A 24812-nucleotide genomic window follows, 5' to 3' on the forward strand; every position below is an offset into this window, starting at 1 on the left:
AAACACATGACGTCCTGATGTGTAACATGTGTAATGTTCACTGTGATTTCATGTGTTAGCATGCTAACTGAACCCAAAGTGCAGCTGAGGCTGATGGGAAAGTTACTAGTTTTGCAGGTATTTGCTCATAAACCAGAGTCACATTTTGACCTGATGGTGGCGCTAGAGGAAAAGTCACAGGAACACCAAAGTCATTATGATTCATCCTGAGGGGAAACATGAACATCAGTCCATCCAGTGGAGGTTGAGATGATTCAGTCTGCAGCGGCGTCATTAAAACATGTCTCCAGTTCTGAGCTTCATGGTCGTCCACAGACTGACGTCCATCACTTCATTCAATCCAGAGAGGCAGCTGGCAGCCTGATCCATCTAACTACATGCACAAGACCCCAGCTGAGTTTTGTTGTCAGCAAACTGTCGCAGTATGTTTCTGAGCCAACAGAAGAGCAGTGGACTTCTGTCAAACATCTACTGAGATATCTGAAAGGCTCAGTTCATCATCTCCAGGCTACAAACTCCGGGACAATAGGTGGCGGTATGCACCTTAAAAGTCATGGTTACAACCAAGGACGTCATCACACACACACACACACACACACACACACACACACACACACACACAGGGAGGAACCCTGAAAATGAAAGTGTTCAGTCAGACTCCATTTTAAGACGAAGAGCAGAGGGAGAGCAGCTGCAGTCTGAGGCAGGGTGAGTGTTAACAACACATTGTGATTATTTACTGTGACTTTACTTACTGTGAGTCAGTTTTCTCCCTGTGGACTGTGGAGGAAAGAAATGTTGGAGTGAACTCAACACTTTGATTCATCTGTGGACACAAAGTCCTGATTGGCTGAATAATCCTCTTTAAACCTGCAGTAACCCAAGAAAACAAGCACAGGTGTGAAGAAAAGTGAGCAGGTGGACTTCTGGCTGCTTTTATTATACTGTATAATGTGTGTGTGAAGGGGAGAGAGAGTGTGTGTTACTTCCTGCTCTCTCCGTCTTGTGTGACTCTTGAACAAACTTGTTTCCTGATTCTTGTGTCCTGAGCTCACAGCTACTGTTTCACCTCTCAGACTGACTTCAGAGCAGAAGATGAGTGTTTGTGTGAAGGAGGAGGAGGACAGAGCAGAGTCTCCAGTATCCAGCGGTCTGTCTGTGAAGAGGGACCGGTCCAAAGGTCCTCCAGAGTCCAGTAATGAACCTGGACCATCAGACTCAGAGTAAGACACCTGATACTAACTCATCTATGTGACTTTTTTCTGTTCCCTCTCTCACTGCCGTGCTGTGTTTTGTTGATTTTGTATTTTTATATTCAAAATTCATGTAAAATTTATTTTCTACCTAAATCTAACAGACTTTTCACGGCTCATGTTCCTCTTACTATCTGTGGCAGCTGCCAGTCTCCTAAAAAGCTGTAATCTGATCTAAGAGACAAATAGAAACTTTGAAAGCTCCTTTTTATCAACAGTAGCAGTAGTTTGTGTATTTAGAGCTTCTTAAATGACTTTTCATCAGAGAATTTCTCAAAGATTCATGTGATATCAATACAAACATGTTGGTGTTTGCAGAGTTCAGTCCAAGAGACAGAGAGCAGAGTCTCCAGTATCCAGCTGTCTGTCTATGAAGAGTGACCGGTCCATCGATCGTCATATAAACTTCAGTAATGAACCTGGACCATCAGACTCAAAGTGAGACACCTGATACTAACTCATCTATGTGACTTTCTTCAGTTCCCTCTCTTACTAACGTGTTTTGTTCATGTTGTGTTTGTATGTCCCAATCAGGTTTTTTTTTACCCTGATCCCGATCTGAGTCATTTAATATTTAGTCCCGATCCGATTCTTGGCCCTAACTAATATTTTCCTAGATAATACAGCTGCATTAAGAAAAAAATCAGCTGCATCCGAGCTGTTCCTTAATAGCTTTTTTTATTTTGTTGAAACAAAGTAAATACTTTCATATGGCTCTTTCTTATTCTGCATTTTCTATTGCAACATTGCATTTCATTATTTTTTAAAAATGTTTTAACAAAAACAACCAAGTAAACAAAGTCAGTAACTAAACCCTGATCCTCGACCACGGAGGTGGGCTGGTTATCCAGAGCGATGAATTCAGTGACCTTCCTGTAATATTTGTGGCCATGACGCTGACTCGAGGATATTTCTCTTTCCTTTTGAAAGTATCCACGAGTGTTTATTGCTTCGGTGCCTTTGCCTGTATTGCAGATGTTACATGTCGCCGTTGGACTGCTTTCGCTTTCTAATTGAAACATCTCCACACCGCAGACATTTTATCCACAGGTTCTCCAGACCTGACGTGCGCGTCTGCATTCTGCCACAAATTGTGCTCCGTTGACGACAGCTGACGTAAAAATAATCGGGCTTGGGTCCACGTTCAAAATTGCCGATCCCGATCAATGAAAAAATGCCCATATCGGCCCCAATCCCGATCCCGCAGATCGGCTCGGGACATCCCTATATATTTCAACAACAATGTATTTGCTAACTAACTTTAACAAACCTTTTGGGACTCATGACAGAGAGATCATTCGTCCCATCTTCCTCTTAGTGCTGTCAGTCACGTAAAAAGCTGTAATCTAATCAAAGAGGACAAATAGAAGTTGTTTAACTTCTTATTTATGGACAGGAGGAGTTTGTCCCTCTATGAATTTGTAATTAGACTTTTCTCAAAGATTCATGTGATATCAATACAAACATGTTGGTGTTTGCAGAGTTCAGTCCAACAGACAGAGAGCAGAGTCTCGGGTATCCAGCTGTCTGCCTATGAAGAGGGACCGGTCCAAAGGTCGTCCTCCAGTCTTCAGAAACGAACCTGGACCATCAGACTCAAAGTAAGACACCTGATACTAACTCATCTATGTGACTTTGTTCTGTTCCCTCTCTCACTGCCGTGCTTTGTTTTGTTGTTTTGTATTTTTATATTCAAAGTTCATGTAAAATGTATTTTCTACCTAAATCTAACAGACTTTTCACGGCTCATGTTCCTCTTACTATCTGTGGCAGCTGTCAGTCTCCTAAAAAGCTGAAATCTGATCTAAGAGGACAAATAGAAACTTTGAAAGCTCCTTTTTATCAACAGTAGCAGTAGTTTGTGTAGTTAGAGCTTCTTAAATGACTTTTCATCAGAGAATTTCTCAAAGATTCATGTGATATCAATACAAACATGTTGGTGTTTGCAGAGTTCAGTCCAACAGACAGAGAGCAGAGTCTCCAGTATCCAGCTGTCTGTCTATGAAGAGTGACTGGTCCAAAGATCCTCCTATACTCTTCAGTAATGAACCTGGACCATCAGACTCAGAGTAAGACACCTGATACTAACTCATCTATGTGACTTTCTTCAGTTCCCTCTCACAATGACGTGTTTTGTTCATGTTGTGTTTGTGTATTTCAACAACAATGTATTTGCTAACTAACTTTAACAAACCTTTTGGGACTCATGACAGAGAGATCATTCGTCCCATCTTCCTCTTAGTGCTGTCAGTCACGTAAAAAGCTGTAATCTAATCAAAGAGGACAAATAGAAGTTGTTAAACTTCTTATTTATGGACAGGAGGAGTTTGTCCCTCTATGAATTTATAATTAGACTTTTCTCAAAGGTTCATGTGATATCAATACAAACATGTTGGTGTTTGCAGAGTTCAGTCCAACAGACAGAGAGCAGAGTCTCCAGTATCCAGCTGTCTGTCTATGAAGAGTGACCGGTCCAAAGGTCATCCTCCAGTCTTCAGTAATGATACTGGACCATCAGACTGTGGACACTGGGACCAGTCTGCTTCACCAGGACACTCCTCCTGTCCCCCGTGTGGAGAAAGTAAGACTATACATCTGTCTGCTGATGTCTTCATGTCTGAACACACTACTTGTTGTTTTAATACATTTGTTCTGTCACACATTAACCAATCAGAGAGCTGTTTGTTCTCTGTATGCAGAGACGGAGATGGAGAAGTGTCAGACAGCAGCTTGAGACAAAACAGCACTTTAAACAACAGTCCACATTAGCTTTCCTGCTAACATCTCCTCCTCCTCTAACTTACAAACACACACCTCGTCCTGCAGATCCACTTGTTGAACAAGCCACCAAACAAACATCCAGTGAGGAAAAGTGCACTGCTAACATCTATTTTCAGGCTGCAGCAGAGAGCTAATTAGCTGCTCAGTTTCAGCACATTGAACAGCTTCAAATGTAACCTGCTTCATTACAATACGTTCATTTAGCTGACGTTTTTATCCAAAGAGACTGAAAACAACTGACTGAACCATGTGGAGACAACATGAGTAGATCACGTTCATCAATTATGCTCAAATGGTTCAAGAGCTACAATTAGAAGCAATAAGAGATCAAGAGAGAGATTGTTTTTATGGACCAAGGTGCCGTCTGAACAGGAGAGTTTCAGTCTAACAGGAGAGTTTTCAGTCTGACAGGAGAGTTTTCAGTCTAACAGGAGAGTTTTCAGTCTGAACAGGAGAGTTTTCAGTCTGAAGTTGTGTCGAGTTTCTTCTGTTCTGATGTCACTGGGGAGTTTGTGTCACTGTTGTGGATCCAGGACATCAGACAGTCTGGATTTAGTTGAGCAGTAGCTGGTCCTCCCTTGTAGTGAGGGAATAACAAGCAGTCAGCAGCAGCAGAGTGTAGTGGACGGGCTGAGGTGCAGGTGGTGGTCATTTACAGGGGCCAACCTGAGATGTTGTCCCTCAAGCAAAGGAGTTGAGTTCAAGAAACAGGCCAGACACCAGATGTTCACCAGCGACCTCCACTCCCAGGTTTAGCTCCAGAAAGGTGCCCTGATGTCTCTTTCCTGGTTCAGATGCTGCAGCACCTTTGTGGCTGATTCATATAGGCTCTTTGAATCACTCTCAGTCTGGCTCCTCCTCTGGGGCTAATTAGCTTAGCCAGACCCTGCCAGGGGCTAATGCCCCCGACAACAGAGCTCCGAGGATCACAGGGACACACAAACCTCTCCACGACGTTAAGGTGGAAAGAAAGACAAAGAAAACAACAAACATGTTCTGATACTGATGGTTTTTAATCTGTAATGAAAAGACCACTGACTGCTGATTGTCACATTGTATTTTTTGTCTCCCACTTTTGTCTCTTTTTTCAGCGAATGTTGGTCTGCAGGAGGTTTTCCATGAACATAAGATCAGTCTGAGGAGGAGATGTGAACGTGTGACTGAAGGAAGTGATGAAACAGGAAGTGATGAAACAGGAAGTAGAACCCTCCTTAACAAGGTCTACACTGAGCTCTACATCACAGAGGGACAGAGTGAAGAGGTTAATACCCAACATGAGGTGAGGCAGCTGGAGACAGTTTCCAAGAAGAAGACCTTCAGTGAAACTCCAATCAAGTGCTGCGACATCTTTAAAGCCTCACCTGACCAACAGAGACGCATCAGAGTGGTTCTGACCAACGGCGTCGCTGGCGTTGGAAAAACCTTCTCGGTGCTGAAGTTCACTCTGGACTGGGCCGAGGGCTCCGAAAACCAAGATGTCCGTCTGCTGGTTCTGCTCTCGCTCAGGGAGCTGAACCTGATCAGAGATGAGCAGTACAGTCTTCTCAGGCTGCTCCATGTTTTCCATCCAACATTACAGAAGGTGACAGCAGAGAAGCTCGCTGTCTGTAAACTTCTGTTCATCTTTGACGGCCTGGATGAAAGCAGACTTTCACTGGATTTCAACAACCATGAGGTCCTGTCTGATGTCACACAGGAGTCATCAGTCAGCGTGCTGCTGACAAACCTCATCGAGGGGAAGCTGCTTCCCTCGGCTCTCGTCTGGATAACTTCCCGACCTGCAGCAGCCAATCAGATCCCTCCTTCATGTGTTGACAGGGTAACAGAAGTACGAGGCTTCACTGACGCCCAGAAGGAGGAGTACTTCAGGAGGAGGTTCAGTGATGAAGATCTGTCCAGCAGAGTCATCTCACACATCAAGACCTCCAGGAGCCTCCACATCATGTGTCTGATCCCAGTCTTCTGCTGGATCACTGCTACAGTTCTGGAGCACATGTTGACTACAGACCAGAGAGGAGAGCTGCCCAAGACCCTGACTGACATGTACTCACACTTCCTGCTGGTTCAGACAAAGAGGAAGAAGCAGAAGTATAAGAGATGTAAGAGGAGTCCACAGAAGTTAACAAAGGCTGACAGGAAAGTTCTTCTGAAGCTGGGAAGGCTGGCGTTTGAACATCTGGAGACAGGAAACATCATGTTCTACCAAGAAGACCTGGAGCGGTGTGGTCTTGATGTCACAGAGGCCTCGGTGTACTCAGGAGTTTGTACAGAGATCTTCAGAAGAGAGAGTGTGATCTTCCAGAAAACAGTCTACTGCTTTGTTCATCTGAGCGTTCAGGAGTTTCTGGCTGCAGTCTACATGTTCCACTGTTTCACCAACAGGAACACAAAGGTGGTGGAGGACTTCCTGGGAGGACAGAGTCCCTCAACCCTGGATGACTTCCTGAAGAGAGCCATGGAGAAATCCCTGAAAAGTAAGAATGGTCACCTGGACCTGTTTGTCCGCTTCCTTCATGGCCTCTCTCTGACGTCCAACCAGAGACTCTTAGCAGGCCTGCTGGGTCAGACAGACAACAGGCCAGAAATCATCCAGAGAGCCATCAACAACCTGAAGAAGATGAACAGAGATGATGTCTCTCCTGACAGAAGCATCAACATCTTCCACTGTCTGACGGAGATGAACGACCACTCAGTCCATCAGGAGATCCAAGAGTTCCTGAAGTCAGAGAACAGATCAGAGAAGAAACTCTCTGAGATCCAGTGCTCAGCTCTGGCCTACATGCTGCAGATGTCAGAGGAGGTTCTGGATGAGTTGGACACAGAGAAATACAAAACATCAGAGGAGGGAAAACGGAGACTGATTCCAGTTGTGAGGAACTGTAGAAAGGCTCGGTAAGTCCAGATGTGATGAACATTAAAAATCCTGGTGAAGCTGAAGCCTTCAGTATTAAAGACAAACACTTTACACACATGCATTATATAAAACCTCAACACGACACATGTTTTCCTCAACAAGTATGAAACCTGCTGATTGAATCAATGATCATCACCAAGCTCAGAGATGAAATGACATGTAGTCGTCTAGTTTCCAAAACATTTCCTTCAGCCAGGTGAACTCCACCTGAGACAAATGATCACCCATCAGATGATGATAACTCAATCTTTAGTACTAATTATACTATTGATGCAGTAGAAGACGCTGAATTAATTTAATGGGAGGTGAAAAGCAGATGGAGCGACAGAATAAAATGCATCAAAGAACAAAATCCACACAAACACATAACTGAGGTCAACACATACGAGTGCAGTTACAACCTACAGTGAATTTACATAAAGCTTCATGAATATAAACCAACTCAGTCTGACTCCTTTACATTACAGTCATCTGGACACTTTGTCCTGAACATCAGTTTGGTTCATGTTGCTCAAGGACACTCAGGAAGTTCATTTATTGATTTATTTTCTTGATATAAGACTTTTAAAAGCAGTTACAAAGTGCTGTACACACATTAAACAGCAACACAATGAAAGAGTCACAAGAAAAAGCAAGTTTTACCCGACAATTACAAATATAAATATAAAGACACCAGAATGAATCAAACATGAAAATAAAAACATCCACATCAGGGTTAAACGCAGCTTTATTCAGTGTGTTTTGGGGGCTGATATAAAATGGGGCAGCGATTCAGCCCCTCTGATCTCCTCAGGCAGGGAAAGTCTGCGGCCTCGTGGACAGAAGGAGCTCAAGTTTCAAACTACAAACCTTGTGATCAATGACTGACCAGCTCAGGCTGACCAGCTGACCACCTGTGCTTTGTGATGCAACATGTATGAATCTGTTTTCACAATAAAGTCTCACATTTTATTGTTTTAATGTGCTTTTATCTGTAATCACAGATTTAGTAACTGTGGACTCTCAGAGAGTCACTGTGAAGTCCTGGCCTCAGCTCTGAAGTCCAACCCCTCCCATCTGACAGAGCTGGAGCTGAGTCTCAACAAGCTGCTGCAGGATTCAGGAGTGAAGCTTCTCTCTGCTGGACTGGAGAGTCCAAACTGTCGACTGGAGACTCTGAGGTCAGTTCATGTGTTTCTGTGTAGATCTATAACATTTAAATCATAACAGAAGTTTTACATTTCCTTCAGTTCAATTGTTTTCTGGGTTTGTCTGAGCGCAAATCACAACAACTCAGTTTAAAGTTTGACAGTCTGAACACACACACACACACACACACACACACACACACTACAGGTGACACTACATCGCTTGACGCCAGACGTACTTGACGCACACGCGGGAACACAAGCGAAGCAGGGCTCTGACGACAACAACAAGACAAACGAGAAGCGGTACACTAACAGGATGAAGAGGGCAAAACGGAGTGCAGTATGGAGCCACTTTAAGTTGTTTACTGACGACAAACACGCCAAATGCACAATATGTTAAAGTATTTTAAAGTACAACAACTCCACAACTTCGTTGAATTACCACCTAAATATGTCACATTCAGCCGTGCTACAAGCAGCGAGTGGTTCTCAGCCTACAATCACCACAGCGTTGGGACGAAGGGTATGTGACTCCACGAAAGCAGAGGGCATTACCCAGCGGATATGTAACATGGTTACTACAGACATGCTGCCGATAAATGTCGTTGACGGACAGGGATTTCGAGAGGTAATAAAGTACATCGAGCCAGGGTACAATATCCCCTCTAGAACAACCATAACCACCCGCGTGGAAGCAAGCTACGCGAGGAAGAAGGCCGAGTTGAAAACATAACTTGCGACCGCGAATGTGGCCCTCACAACAGACTGTTGGACTTCCACAGTGCGCACTTCACTCGGTGAAAGGATGAAGGTAAGCTAAATCCATTAATTTAATTATTGCAGATATTTTAAACTGTATGCATTGCACACAAAGCACATTGTTTGACAATTGTAGTTTTTAACTGCTTCTACTATCTTATCTAACTAATATTAATAATTAATATCAAGCAATCTATTAATGATTAATAGTGGTCCATTCATTAAATGATAAAACACTTAACCTATTAAAAACAAATGATGATTAAAAACAAAATCACATTTAAATCACATTTAAATCTAATTTATTATCTTTTTCTTCACAGATTGCTTCTGATGACCTGACGTCAACACCACCAATGCTAGCCACCATGCTGGATCCTAGGCACAAGCACCTGGGATTTCTGACCCCACCAAGGAGGATTGCAGCGCATGCCAAACTGCTTGAAGTGCTGGCAGAAGCAGATGCCGGACGTGGGAGCTCCACATCAGCAGATGCCGCTGGAGACCAGCAAGAGGTGGTCGGTGCAGTGCCAGTCCAGGGAGCTGTGCTTCAGAGACGCAGTGCTTATGCTTTACTCATGGGTGAAAACTATACCACAAGGAGCACCGATGACGTAGAAAAAGAAGTGGACAGCTTTCTGAAGGATCCGCCACCACTCCTTGATTCCAGTCCCGCAGCATGGTGGAAAGTCAATGAAGGAAGGTTTCCAAGGCTGGCAAAACTGGCACAAAAGTACTTGGCCATACCAGGCACGTCAGTCCCTTCTGAGTGTGTATTCTCAGCAGCTGCCCTAACTGTTAACAGGCTGCGCACACGACTTACTCCTGACCATGTTGATATGCTGATATTCTTGAACAAAAATAGATAGGTCTATCTATGCCACGAGGAGCACTAGGGATGTTTTTGTTTTGTTTTACGAAGACAGACACATCTATCATCAGGCAGCCTATATTTTAAGTTAACTAGAGCTACGACAGTCCAGTCCTGGTCTACTAATGTTATTGTGATATTGTCACATTTCCCAGTTTAAGGGGGATTATAAATGCTGCTAATAGTCCACATGTGACACCTTATTTACTTTTCAGAATTTATTTTATTATGCTGCTAAGAGACAGGGCACTGATTTATTTTCATGTTAAAGTAGCCTACATAGTATTGTATTCTTCTATTCAGGAATGAATTTTTGTTATGCTGCTGCTATTAATGTTTCCAATGTTGCAGATGAGAGAATGCCCAATTTATTTTCATGTTAAGTAGCCTGTGTAATATTTTGATATTTTCTATTCAGAATATGTTTGATATGCTACCAAAATGTTATTCCCTGCCCTCAAGTGAGCCCAGAATAAATCTTAAGGAATTAAGGAATATGATTTGCATTTTTTCTTTATATAACAAGGAAGATAGCAATTTATGTTACGTATACAGTAGATAGAACCTATTCAGAGGGAAATTCAGCTTCTCAGAAAATTTGTCGCTTATCAATTAATCGATCATCGATCGATAAGATGAAACAACTATCGATTAATGAATTACTCGATAATTTGCATCCCTAGTCCCAGTAGTGCACCTCCAAGCTGAAGGGGATACGCGGCGGGCTGATGGCAAGCTGACTGTGGAGGACCCTTGGCCGACTGTGGCGAGTTGCGGAAGAGAAAAAATCGTCAGAAACAAGACTGAAAGTTCAACTATCTTAATAACAGGAGCTTTAAATAGTAATAATAATAATAATAATAATGCATGTTATTTAAAGGCGCCTTTCAAAGCACTCAAGGTCACCACACATGGCAACAATGATACATCAAAAAAGAAAATCAGAAAACATTTTAGTGCAATTGTGAAAGGTAGGTAAATAAATAAATGAATATGGATGTGGGATTACATAGTGCAATAATAGAAAATAGGCAAGGGTGTGGTTGTATGATTAGTCTGATACAGAATAAGCCACTCGGAATAAGTGCGTTTTCAGGCGGGATTTAAAGGTGGAGACAGTGTCTGAAGTGCGAATGTCTGGTGGGAGAGGGTTCCAAAGGCTGGGGGCAGATCGGCTGAAAGCTCTAGACCCCATGGTGGTTAGGCTGGCAGATGGGGCAAAGAGCTGGATGGTAGAAGAGGATCGGAGAGTGCGGGGAGGTGTGTGGATATGGATAAGTTCTGAGAGATATGATGGTGCCAGATTGTGAATGATCTTGAAAGTCAGGAGTAGAATCTTAAAATCAATGCCAATGGAGTTGCTGCAGGGCTGGAGTGATGTGCTCAGTGGAGGGAGTTCTGGTGATGATAGGAGCAGCTGTGTTCTGGACCAGTTGGAGTTTATGGAGTGATTTCCGAGGAAGACCATGGAGGAGAGAGTGACAGTAGTCCAGATGGGATGTAATCAGGGTGTTTACGAGAATAGAAGTGCAGGTTGGTGTAAGTGAGGGACGGAGGCGGTTGATGTTGCGTAGATGGAAGTATGCAGACCGGGTAACATTATTGATGTGGGCTTCAAAGGTTAAGGTGCCGTCCAGGATGACACCAGGCTCTTTACCTGAGGTGATGGTGGGACAGTGGAATTGTCGATGGACATGGAGAAGGGGTTGTGTTTTGCTAGGGTGGTTCTGGTACCAATGAGGAGGACCTTGGTTTTGTCACTGTTCAGTTTAAGGAAGTTGACTGAGAACCGGGATTTAATTTCCAGTAGGCAGTTGGATAGAGCTGTCGGTGGTAGAGTGGAGGTAGGCTTGGTGGAAATATAGAGCTGGGTATCGTCAGCATAGCAGTGGAATTGAATATGAAATTTCCTGAGAATGTGTCCAAGGGGCAGAAGATAAATAGTGAACAGGAGGGGGCCAAGGACAGAGCCCTGGGGAACACCGCTGGAGACTGGAGAGGAGCCGGATCTTAGGTTCTTTAGTTGAATAAATTGAGTGCGACCATTGAGGTAGGCTTTCAGCCAAGCCAGAGGGATGTCAGTGATTCCAATGGAGGCCAGTCTGTCTAGGAGGATGTCATGAAAGACGATGTCAAAGGCTGTGCTGAGGTCGAGGAGAACCAGGATGGAGCATAAGCCAGAGTCGGATGCCATCAGGAGGTCGTTTGTGATTTTCACCAGGGCTGTCTCGGTGCTATGGAGGGGATGAAAGCCGGACTGAAATTGTTCAAACAGTTCTCTTTTGGAGAGAAATGGCAGGTTTGAAATGGGACGAAAGTTGTTCAAGTCATTTGGGTCTGCGCCAGGTTTCTTGATAGTTGGAGTGATTGCAGCAGTCTTTAGTGATGATGGAACAACACCAGATGTCAGTGAGGAATGAATGATGTCAGTTATGAGAGAGGACAAGGCAGGCAGACAGCTTTTTGCCAGGTAGGTAGGTAGGGGGTCTAGTTGGCAGGTGGATGATTTGGATTTAAGGACGAGTCCGGTTATTTCGGAGACAGTTGGTAGTTTGAAGCTGGCAAGTGGAGAGCTGATGGAAAATGTGGGCAGAGAGTGCAGAGAGGATGTAGAGTTATTTAAAGCAATCAATGCCTGGTAGATGTTTTCAATTTTGGCATTGAAGAAGGTCATGAATTTATCACACTGTGTAGCTCCGAGTAAGTGAGGTGGTAGAGCATCAGGTGGTTTCAGGATGTTGTTGATATTGGAGTATGTGATCATGGTACATTTCTTTATGCACTGCTAGGCCGGTTTTGGCATAAAGGCGTGTCAGATGACGGCCTTTAGTTTTGAGCTGGCGTAGTGCTGATGTAAACCAAGGAGCGGAATGGGCAAAGGAAACTGATCTTGTTTTCAGAGGTGCAAGAGTATTTAGCAGTCGCTGAAGTCCAATATTGTAGTGGGATACCAGTTCATCCGTGGTGGATAAGTTGTCTCTGCTGGGAAAGTCAACAATTCCATTAGAGAGGGCTGCTAGGTCAATATTTGTGATGTTTCGAAATGAGATAGAGTGAGGCATGTTTGTCTTGGATAATCTTGGATTGGTATTAAAGGATATTAGCTTGTGGTCTGAGATAGGCAAATCTGAGGCACAACAGTTTTGAGGGGTTACACCAGAACAGCAGAGTAGGTCAAGAATGTGTCCTTTGGAGTTTGTCGGAAAGTCAATATATTGCTGTAGTCCAAAGCTGTCTAGGCAAGAAGTAAAGTCCCTTGTAAAAACATTGTTGATGCTATCCATGTGGATATTAAAATCACCCAGCAATATTACATTTCGGGACAAAGAGCATAAGGTTGTTAAGAAGGCAGAGAATTCCTGTAGGAAGGCATTATTTGGCTTGGGTGGTCGATAAATAGTGGCCATAATAGTAGGAGTTGGGCCCTTGATTTGCAGAGCTCTAGTTCGACTACACCTGTGTGTGTGTATTGATTTGCGATGTGAAATAACAACAGGAATTGGAGACCAGGTAATCACAGCAGTGGAAGTGGCTTTATGACAGCCAGTGGGAGACAGTGGACCGTGGTAGGGGCGTTGAACCATGGAGAGTGTCAGTACCTGGGTTGGTTCCCAGGGGGAGCTTGTGAGAGACACAGTACTGTGTGCTGCAGGAGTAGGTGGAGAGGAAGAAGGCTTCAGGTGGGGGGCGTGGCAGATCAGTAGTCAATCACCCGGAGCAGTGGTCTGGACAGCATGCTGGATGTTAGCTGCTAATACTGCGCTACCGAGACTGTTCGGGTGAAGTCCGTCGGTCCGGAAGAGGGAAGGACGGTTTCTGTGGGTTTTTATTTGGCTGCACAACATGAGTTTGTATAGATGGAGCCTCTGGTGGAGCTGCAGAGTTTAAGAGGTGACATCACTACGTCTTTATTGAAGCAGCAGCACGTCGTCATTAATATTAATGAGAGCTCTGTTTCACTTTGTGTATGTGACAGTGTTGAACCTGCATCCTGTTGGGTTCAGGTGTTTGGAGCTTCATTTTCTAAACGTCTACATTCTGAACCTTCTTCAGCTCTGAACAGATTATTAAACACTGAATGATTTCAAGCAGGAACATTAAAGTCTTTTAAACTCACATCATTTATTCTTTATTCAGATTGAGTGGCTGCAGTTTGTCAGAGATCAGCTGTGCTTCTCTGGCCTCAGCTCTGAAGTCCAACCCCTCCCATCTGAGAGAGCTGGACCTGAGTCACAACAAGCTGCAGGATTCAGGAGTGAAGCTTCTCTGTGCTGGACTGGAGAGTCCAAACTGTCGACTGGAGACTCTGAGGTCAGACACCATTTTTTACTTGTGTGCTCAGATTAATATGATGTGAAAGTTGTGTTGACTCTAAACTGCAGACATCAGGCTGATATTATACTGATCCACACTGAGTATCTTCATGCTGAAGTCTGTTTTCTTCTTCTGTGGTTTAGTCCATTGACTGTGGCAGAGCAATGTTGAGCTGCACATTTAAAACCTTCATATAACAACATGAATAATTCACTCTGAACATCCTCAACTATTGATTTTCATCTTAGATTACAAATCATGTTTTTAAATGTTTTTTAAAGTGATGAGAAAAATACATACTACAATGAAAAGTTAAATAATCTCTATTTTAACTATCAGACAATAACAAATATATTCAGAATTGTCTTTTTACAACATTTTAATGAAGTTTTGTGACGTTTATACTGACTGAATATTTAAATTGTGAAGTTTCATCATTTATTCTTTATTCAGATTGGACAGCTGCAGTTTGTCAGAGATCAGCTGTGCTTCTCTGGCCTCAGCTCTGAAGTCCAACCCCTCCCATCTGAGAGAGCTGGACCTGAGAGACAACAAGCTGCAGGATTCAGGAGTGAAGCTTCTCTGTGCTGGACTGGAGAGTCCAAACTGTCGACTGGAGACTCTGAGGTCAGTTCATGTGTTTCTGTGTAGATCTATAACATTTAAATCATAACAGAAGGTTTAAATTTCCTTCAGTTCACTTGTTTTCTGGGTTTGTCTGAGCTCAAATCACAACAACTCAGTTTAAAGTTTGACAGTCTGATCACACACACACACACACACACAGATACACAGAGATTTAAATCTGTGAAAAGAAAGTGTTGAATCTTTGAAAAAAGGATGTTGGATGATGTTGAAGTCACGTTGGACAGAAGACACACCTCCTCTCATGTGTTTATGTGCTCTTCATTGGAAAACAGTGTCTCTGTTTATTTCAGTGTTAAAGGATTATTACGTACCTTCTTCATGTGTTCTTACTGTAGTTAAGTGCACTTAAAATGAATCACATGACAACTATGTCCCAATAAATAACTTAAAATAAAACTTCTAATAGCCATAAAAAATAAATGTAACCGTCCACAGTTAATCACAGTAAACCCAACATGTGGTTTTCTACTGACCTTGTTCAGAATGAAACTTTAACAAGTCAAACCAGTGAATTCAGTGTAATGTTCCTTTAACCTTGTTTTGTTACTTTTCACTGTCAGTTGACTTTTGTTCAAACACAAACATGTTCCTTTAACCTTGCTCTGCTATTGATCACTGCTAATGAACTTCAGCACCAAAGACCTTCATTAATATTAAACACACCAACAGAACTCTTACAGAACCTTTAAGTGGTACTTCATTATGTTGTGGGCCCACACACACACACACACACACAAGCTGGCAACCAGGAACACAACACAGAGAAATAAGACAGACGTCACGTTGCAGGCCTGGTTGAAGCTGGGGAGCGTGGCGGCCAAATACAGTTGAAGCCGGTTCAGTTTGACCGAGCAGAAACAACAGGTGAGTCTCACCGTAGTAGAGCTCAAGTCACAAGAGTCCCAGTAGTGCACCTCCAAGTTGAAGGGGATACGCGGTGGGCTGATGGCAGCTGACTGTGGAGGACCCTCGGCCGACTGTGGCGAGTTGCAGACGAGGAAAAATCGTCAGAAACGAGACTGAAAGTTCAACTATCTTAATAACAGGAGCTTTAAATAGCAGAATCAGATGTTACATCAGTTTCTGTGGGTTTTTATTTGGCTGCACAACATGAGTTTGTATAGATGGAGCCTCTGGTGGAGCTGCAGAGTTTAAGAGGTGACATCACTACGTCTTTATTGAAGCAGCAGCACGTTGTCATTAATATTAATGAGAGCTCTGTTTCACTTTGTGTATGTGACAGTGTTGAACCTGCATCCTGTTGGGTTCAGGTGTTTGGAGCTTCATTTTCTAAACGTCTACATTCTGAACCTTCTTCAGCTCTGAACAGATTATTAAACACCGAATGATTTCAAGCAGGAACATTAAAGTCTTTTAAACTTACAGTACATCGTTTATTCTTTATTCAGATTGAGTCTCTGCAGTTTGTCAGAGATCAGCTGTGCTTCTCTGGCCTCAGCTCTGAAGTCCAACCCCTCCCATCTGAGAGAGCTGGACCTGAATGACAACGAGCTGCAGGATTCAGGAGTGAAGCTTCTCTGTGCTGGACTGGAGAGTCCAAACTGTCGACTGGAGACTCTGAGGTCAGTTCATGTGTTTCTGTGTATCTATAAAATGTAATTAATTTACATGTTTTGCTCTCTCTCTCTTGCTCGACCACACACTCTCCACACACAGCACACGTGTGGTTGTTCATCACAACAAGGAAACTAGCTTTACTTGAGAAAGGCTGCAGGCAGCGAGACAGAAGACTGCTGAGAAGGTAGAAAGTGAAATGTTACTTCAGAGCGTGGAGGACGAGACGACTCTGGCTGTTCCCACTGACCAATCAGTGGTCTGCAGTGTGTTAACTCCACCTGTTAGCATGGGATCAGTGTGCATCAGTGAAGCTGAACGTGTTCATAGCTGTTTCAGACAGCCAAAGGTGGAGCCAAGAGCTGCTGGAGGCTCAACAATGGTTTAAATATGGAGGTAACTTCTCACATGTTCTCTCCTGGAAGACATTGGTAGCGTTTCACTCAGTTCATATTTCAAAGTGACAGAAATAGTTGTGTAACAAATGAAAAAAGAGCTGAGAGAGAAGTTGAAACCTGGGCTCTATCTCACCTGCACTCAGCTCACCAATCACAGAGTGAGGAAGGTGTTAATGTTTGTTTGTCACTTTTGTAAATCTGCCTGGCTGCACCTTGCCTTCTTCATCTTGGCCCCGTCTCCTGGCTGAGTGCTGACTTCTTGTTGCCCCTCATCCTCACTGTCCTCAACTGTCTCTCCTTCATCTTTATCTGCCTCTCCCCCACAGTCAATATTACTGGATACACTGTTGTAAAATGCAACTTCAAGTCACAGCATGCAGTAATTTTATAGACTTCTATAATTCTAGGTTACTTTAAAGTAAAAAAAAAAAAAAAAAAGTCATAGTGTAGCTTTAAATCACTATGGTAAATTTGTTTAACATCACTATGCCACAGTTACATCACTCTAATCTAATCTAGTCTCTCACTGTAGGCTACCTCATCAGCACTGCTGTAATAGAAATGCCTATCTCAATGCCAATCACAGAACATCTATCCTTACAAAGAATCAGTACTCTGTAATGTTTGTGCCCTGCAATCATCACTTTACCTCCTGCTGTGCAATGTTGGAATAAGGAAGGACAATGCATCATAGAACTTCCACTTTTTCTTTGACTTGCTGGCCTGGCCACTTTTGGTTGCCAGCTCCTCTCTCCTTCTCTTCATGTATGTGTCACGAAGGTTCCTCCATAATTTCTTGACTGAAGCAGCTATGGAGAAAAAATTCAGTGTGTGAGTACCAAGAAAGGATAGCTTTATTAACATATTGAAGCTGAAAGAAACATTCAGAATCTCCAATAAAAAAAAACATTTGGGGCCACTCTACAACTTATCTACCGCTAATAATAGGCGGCAATTGAAATAATTGTGGGTAATGCAAGTGTAGTAGTGCCTGTATGTATTTCGATTATCCAGACAGAATCGTGGAAATTGAATACATGCATACCTCTCCTGTAGGCTATTCCTGATGTTTTGCACTGTAGAAACTTGGAACAGTTTGGTGTGCACAAAAGCACAGAGGCTTGTGTACCAATTTGGCAAGAGGCTGCATAAGATTTAATCAAGGTACCCACATTGGAAGAGGTGTGCATAAACGCAGTGCTTTGGAAATGTGTACCTATATCCCTCAAAAGACGCTGCAGATGGCAAGCATAACTGTCCTTCTGCCTTCGCAGATTGATACTGGGATTTCATCACCTGAAAAATATCCTACAAACATTTGTGGATGGTAGATATTGGTAAGAATAACTCTATAATCAAGCCAGTACAATTCCACTTTATCTTTATATTTATTTGTAGTCCTGGACACATGCGCAACTTCACAGTCACATTTCAACAACTACACATGTTCTAAATTATTATTATGTGATTACGATCGGTGCGATCGGTGCACACCACATAATTACTGCAATATGAGCATAATGGCATTAACATAATCAGAGGTGTTTATTTATGGTCTTAATTGCATTATAATCGTATTATGGGCGTGCATGTAAACGTCCAATGTCTATTTGTTTTGGCTAAACGAATGTATAACGTTATATAGGCTACGATATAACGTTATAACCTACTGTATATTGGAGGCGGGGAGGATATAAAGAGTGCTCAAGCTCCTCAGCACCCACAGAGCCGGCTAATAACAATAGCAATAATGGTAATAGTAAATTAATCATTACAGCAGGACATCTACATTTTGTTTTAGCTTAGACCATAGCTTCAAGTAAGTGCGATATAGGAAGTTGAGATTGGTTAACTTATTATTTAGGTTTTGTGAGGCGTAAGCAACATTCCATTATTGGATGATTGATAGGTTTCCTATCAGGTAATATACCAGCTGCTCTTAAGGCAGAACGTAATTGAACGTAATATAAAAAGAAGGATTTTGATGACAGTTTAAAGGTTTCACTCAAATCCTGAAAACTTCTTAACCCATCGTCATTCATAATGTCTCCTAAACTGTGGATTCCTGCTTTAGACCACTGAGGTGAGATTAAGTGCTCCCCACCAGACTTAAGAAGGCTGTTATGGAATAATGGAGTACTTGCATGCCATTTAGATGTCCAATTGTATATTCTTTCTATTTTCCTGAAATTTTGAATTGCATTGGCTATTACTGAACCATACTCCAGTTTGCATTTATTGACAGAGAGACCTGTAAACAAACAATCATTTAAAGAAGCAGGTGCCACCAGATTCTTCTCAATGTTAAGCCATGGAGGTAAAGTTTTCTCACTAAACCAATTTAACAAAGGACGAATAGTAAGGGCGTGGAAGTAAAGTTTGAAATGAGGGACTGATAAACCTCCTAACTCTTTCTTTCTTTGTAAATTAGTTAACTTTATTTTAGGTCGTCTGCCTCTCCATAAAAACCTAGTAATAATGCTATGTATTTTCTCCCAATGACTTGGAGGAGGTGCCAAAGGTAACATGTAGCTACAGAAATTAACTCTAGGAAGCACATTCATTTTAATTATTGAAATTCTACCAGACAGAAATATAGGTAGCTTCTGCCATCTTTCCAGGTCTTGTTTGATCATACTGAGGGTGTTATTATAATTCTTAGTGATTGTTTTTTGTATGATGTAAATACATTTACTCCTAAGTATTTAAAGTGAGATACTACTGGGATATTGAAAACTGTACATTCCTCCTTGCTCGCAGAGTTCAATGGTAAGAGGGAGGACTTAGACCAATTTATCTTATAGCTGGAGACAAACCTTAACTGTTCGAATATATTAAGGATGTTTGGAAGAGAGTACTTAATATCAGAAAAAAATAAAAGGACGTCATCAGCAAATAAGTATATATGATGCAGAGTGGATTTTATTTTTCTCATCTCATCTCTCATCTCATTTTCTTTCCGCTATTTCCCTATTGGGGTCGCGGGGCTAAATCCAGCTCTCACAGGCCAGGGTACACCCCTGGATGAGACGCCAGTTTGTCCTATGTTTTGAACCTGCATCCTGTTGGGTTCAGGTGTTTGGAGCTTCATTTTCTAAACGTCTACATTCTGAACCTTCTTCAGCTCTGAACAGATTATTAAACACTGAATGATTTCAAGCAGGAACATTAAAGTCTTTTAAACTCACATCATTTATTCTTTTTTCAGATTGGAGGGCTGCAGTTTGTCAGAGATCAGCTGTGCTTCTCTTGCCTCAGCTCTGAAGTCCAACCCCTCCCATCTGAGAGAGCTGGACCTGAGTGACAACGAGCTGCAGGATTCAGGAGTGAAGCTTCTCTCTGCTGGACTGGAGAGTCCAAACTGTCGACTGGAGACTCTGATGTCAGACACCATTTTTTACTTGTGTGCTCAGATTAATATGATGTGAAAGTTGTGTTGACACTAAACTGCAGACATCAGCCTGATATTATACTGATCCACACTGAGTATCTTCATGCTGAAGTCTGTTTTCTTCTTCTGTGGTTTAGTCCATTGACTGTGGCAGAGCAATGTTGAGCTGCACATTTAAAACCTTCATATAACAACATGAATAATTCACTCTGAACATCCTCAACTATTGATTTTCATCTTAGATTACAAATCATGTTTTTAAATGTTTTTTAAAGTGATGAGAAAAATACATACTACAATGAAAAGTTAAATAATCTCTATTTTAACTATCAGACAATAACAAATATATTCAGAATTGTCTTTTTACAACATTTTAATGAAGTTTTGTGACGTTTATACTGACTGAATATTTAAATTGTGAAGTTTCAATCATTTATTCTTTATTCAGATTGGAGAACTGCAGTTTGTCAGAGATCAGCTGTGCTTCTCTGGCCTCAGCTCTGAAGTCCAACCCCTCCCATCTGACAGAACTGGACCTGACTGACAACAAGCTGCAGGATTCAGGAGTGAAGCTTCTCTCTGCTGGACTGGAGAGTCCAAACTGTCGACTGGAGACTCTGAGGTCAGTTCATGTGTTTCTGTGTATCTATAAAATGTAATTAATTTACATGTTTTGCTCTCTCTCTCTCTCTTGCTCGACCACACACTCTCCACACACAGCACACGTGTGGTTGTTCATCACAACAAGGAAACTAGCTTTACTTGAGAAAGGCTGCAGGCAGCGAGACAGAAGACTGCTGAGAAGGTAGAAAGTGAAATGTTACTTCAGAGCGTGGAGGACGAGACGACTCTGGCTGTTCCCACTGACCAATCAGTGGTCTGCAGTGTGTTAACTCCACCTGTTAGCATGGGATCAGTGTGCATCAGTGAAGCTAAACGTGTTCATAGCTGTTTCAGACAGCCAAAGGTGGAGCCAAGAGCTGCTGGAGGCTCAACAATGGTTTAAATATGGAGGTAACTTCTCACATGTTCTCTCCTGGAAGACATTGGTAGTGTTTCACTCAGTTCATATTTCAAAGTGACAGAAATAGTTGTGTAACAAATGAAAAGAGCTGAGAGAGAAGTTGAAACCTGGGCTCTATCTCACCTGCACTCAGCTCACCAATCACAGAGTGAGGAAGGTGTTAATGTTTGTTTGTCACTTTTGTAAAGTGACAGAAATGGTTGGACACAGACCCCCTAATCTGACATCAGAGAGGTGTGGCCCCCCGCAGAGATTTAAATCTCTGAAAAGAAAGTGTTGAATCTTTGAAAAAAGGAGGTTTGATGATGTTGAAGTCACGTTGGACAAAAGACACATGAGTGTGATGTAATCTCTGATTCAACACACTGCACGTGTTGAATGTGTGAAACTCTGAAGACAAACTTTAATAACAATGAAAATATTACACTGCTGATGAATTATAAGTGTGACACAGTTATCTCACACATACTGTTGTTGTTCTCACATGTTTAAATCCATTTGAATATTTCTTTTAAACCGTGGTTAATACTTTGAAATAATATTAATGAGAGCTCTGTTTCACTTTGTGTATGTGACAGTGTTGAACCTGCATCCTGTTGGGTTCAGGTGTTTGGAGCTTCATTTTCTAAACGTCTACATTCTGAACCTTCAGCTCTGAACAGATTATTAAACACTGAATGATTTCAAGCAGGAACATTAAAGTCTTTTAAACTTACATCATTTATTCTTTATTCAGATTGGATTGCTGCTGGTTGTCAGAGATCAGCTGTGCTTCTCTGGCCTCAGCTCTGAAGTCCAACCCCTCCCATCTGAGACAGCTGGACCTGAGTCACAACTACGAGCTGCAGGATTCAGGAGTGAAGCTTCTCTCTGCTGGACTGGAGAGTCCAAACTGTCGACTGGAGACTCTGAGGTCAGACACCATTTTTTACTTGTGTGCTCAGATTAATATGATGTGAAAGTTGTGTTGACACTAAACTGCAGACATCAGGCTGATATTATACTGATCCACACTGAGTATCTTCATGCTGAAGTCTGTTTTCTTCTTCTGTGGTTTAGTCCATTGACTGTGGCAGAGCAATGTTGAGCTGCACATTTAAAACCTTCATATAACAACATGAATAATTCACTCTGAACATCCTCAACTATTGATTTTCATCTTAGATTACAAATCATGTTTTTAAATGTTTTTTAAAGTGATGAGAAAAATACATACTACAATGAAAAGTTAAATAATCTCTATTTTAACTATCAGACAATAACAAATATATTCAGAATTGTCTTTTTACAACATTTTAATGAAGCTTTGTGACGTTTATACTGACTGAATATTTAAATTGTCATTCATATTTAAATCATTTATTCTTTATCCAGATTGATGAAATGCAGTTTGTCAGAGATCAGCTGTGCTTCTCTGGCCTCAGCTCTGAAGTCCAACCCCTCCCATCTGAGAGAGCTGGACCTGAGGTACAACAAGCTGCAGGATTCAGGAGTGAAGCTGCTGTCTGAACTGAAGAAGAGTCCACACTGTAGACTGGAGACTCTGAGGTCAGTAGAGAGTTGGAGTCAGTCCACGCTGGTTTCAGCAGTATTGTAATAAACACAGTCAGTATCAAAGTAAGGATCCAGTATTTCCTGCTTCCTCAGTGAAGCTGTGAGAGGAGAACGGTGACAGGCTTCAGGATTGGACAGAAAGAGATAGAGGGGGAGCAGTCAGCCAATCAGACGAGCCAGAAGCTTGTTGTGATCGTGTGTTTGAGTTGAAGTGAAGACGACTGTTGTTGTTGTGTTCGTGTGTACAGGAAGTAAAGCTGGATCACAGCTGACAGCATCACAGGATGTGTAGAGACAGCGGTCCTCATCCATCAAACTGTTGCAGCATCAAATCTTTGTTCTCTCATTTCAACACTGAACAGCTGATCAGTCCATCTTTGTCACAGCTCTCAGGTCTACGGTGGCCCTGAAGGTCAAAACACAACAACATCCCACAAAACATCAAACTGTCACCAGAGACTCTGGTTCTGTCCAACAACAAACAAGAACGCCGTCCCACCTTTTCCATGATCTGAAGTGTGGTTGTGTTTGGACCTTCAGAACCGTACAGATCGGTGTGACTGAAGCCTGCACATCACTGACTCTTATTTCAGAGAACCACGGTTACATTTAGTAACCATGTGGTCTCCTCACAGACCAGAACCTCTGCTGAAGTCCAGTAACCACAGCTGGTGTTGACTGTTCAGTCTTTGTATGAACATGTAGGAGCTTTAACATCAAATATTTATCTGTCCATCTGTCTTTAGTTTGATCCAGATGTTTTTACAACAGACTCCATATTTACATATTTGTAATATTTAAAGCAGATGAAATATTCAGGTGTGACTGAGACTCTGGTTTCTAACAGCAGTCAATCATCGTCAAAGTGTTTCTGCAGTGATGATGCGTTCAGGGACTCTGAGCAGTTTATTTCACTGTGTACTTGAGTGAAACCTGCAGAGTAAACACACTTGATGTGTCTGCAGGTCTGTGAGCTTCACTCCAACACGTTAACATGAGAGCTGAAAGGAAGCTGGCTACGCTACACAGCCGCTCCACTTGTGGTCTGAACAGGACTGAAGTCCTGCTGGTCTTTATATCACTGACTGACAGCTGATGGAGGGAGTCTCTGTCAACACTCATGTATCACTTCTGCTGTCTCTCTGCTTCTCTCATCAGGTGGAGGTGGTGATCTCTGTCAAAGTGAGTGATGAGAAAGGTGGAGGTGTTGAGAGGATCAGCTGTGTCCTGATGATCCAGAGAGGTTGAAGCAGCACCATCAGCTGGTGGGTGGAGAGGCTCTGACTGGGCGGAGAGGAGAGCTTCATCCAGCAGTGACTGACAGACCAATCACAACACGTGGAGATGATGTCAGTGCTGCAGTGTGAACTGCTCTGAGATCAGCTCCACTGTCCAGTCCAGCATCATCCCTGTGTTCCTCTGGATGTGACAGAGTGTCATCAGTGTATCTGGACTGCTCTGCTGCATCTGCCGAGGAGCCGTCACGTCAGGAGAGACACAATAATGAGTTAATTACTCGTTAAGAGAGACTTGATGTCCTCTGCAGTCAGGTGGGACAAATATGTGCATATATCAGCGTCGCCTAAAGGCAGAAATCTAATATTGTTGATCCGTTGTGTAAATGTACAGTCATTTAAAGTGTGCACATATTTCATCATTATGAGTTGGTTCAAATGATTTGTATCAGGTGTAAACATGATTAATATGTGGACATGATTTAGGTGTGAATTATTTGTGAAACTACAAAGAAGCATTTTGTATTTCTTCTGTTTTATAGAAATAAATAAATCGACACCCGTTTGAAACTCTCTGCGTCTTGAATAAATCCAAGGGGCCGCTATAAATATATATATATATACATATGTACACATATAATTTTCACTGCACTTTACTGCTTTTTGCACTCTGGTTAGACTGAATTGCAATTACAATAAAATTGAATAAATCTCTCTCTCTCTCTCTCTCTCTATATATATATATATATATATATATATATATATTTATATATTTATATATATATATTTATAGGCTATATATATATATAGATATATAGACATATATATATATATATATATATATATATATATATATATATATATTTATAGGCTATATATAGATATATAGATATATATCTATATATAGGTAGATATAGATTATATATACACACACACACATATACATATATAGAATATCATGGAAA

At 42.0% G+C, this 24812-nt stretch overlaps 1 protein-coding gene across 23 annotated transcripts; it reads left to right on the plus strand.

Annotated features, from left to right (window-relative positions):
• The first annotated feature begins 63 nt into the window (after positions 1-63).
• On the plus strand, positions 64-24409 carry LOC311267981 (NACHT, LRR and PYD domains-containing protein 12-like). 23 transcript variants are annotated; one of them, XM_084371261.1, is made up of 17 exons: positions 64-708; positions 877-918; positions 1058-1223; positions 1572-1691; positions 2735-2854; positions 3203-3322; positions 3659-3834; positions 5126-6926; positions 7932-8108; positions 13846-14019; positions 14476-14649; positions 16080-16253; positions 19852-20025; positions 20483-20656; positions 21795-21971; positions 22433-22606; positions 22711-23145. In XM_084371261.1, the coding sequence occupies exons 3-17, from the start codon at positions 1096-1098 to the stop codon at positions 22820-22822; spliced, it is 3975 nt and encodes a 1324-aa protein (XP_084227387.1). In that variant the 5' UTR covers positions 64-708; positions 877-918; positions 1058-1095; the 3' UTR covers positions 22823-23145. The 23 variants fall into 23 exon arrangements, with proteins under 23 accessions (XP_084227387.1, XP_084227389.1, XP_084227385.1 ...); XM_084371263.1 differs by having other exon boundaries at positions 1077-1223; XM_084371259.1 differs by having other exon boundaries at positions 877-910; positions 1051-1223.
• The last annotated feature ends 403 nt before the right edge of the window (positions 24410-24812 follow it).

Source organism: Pagrus pagrus, assembly GCF_965226575.1.
Source record: "Pagrus pagrus genome assembly, chromosome: 2".
Classification (NCBI taxonomy): Eukaryota; Metazoa; Chordata; class Actinopteri; order Spariformes; family Sparidae; genus Pagrus; species Pagrus pagrus.

What these genes read in the sequence shown, in the direction of transcription:
- LOC311267981 (XM_084371258.1), top strand. Translation starts at nt 554, where the DNA reads ATGGTTACAACCAAGGACGTCATCACACACACACACACACACACACAC. An exon ending in TGTCGACTGGAGACTCTGAG is followed by an intron (nt 16,254 to 19,851) that starts GTCAGTTCATGT and finishes TTCTTTTTTCAG; the next exon opens with ATTGGAGGGCTGCAGTTTGT. An exon ending in TGTCGACTGGAGACTCTGAG is followed by an intron (nt 20,657 to 21,794) that starts GTCAGTTCATGT and finishes TTCTTTATTCAG; the next exon opens with ATTGGATTGCTGCTGGTTGT.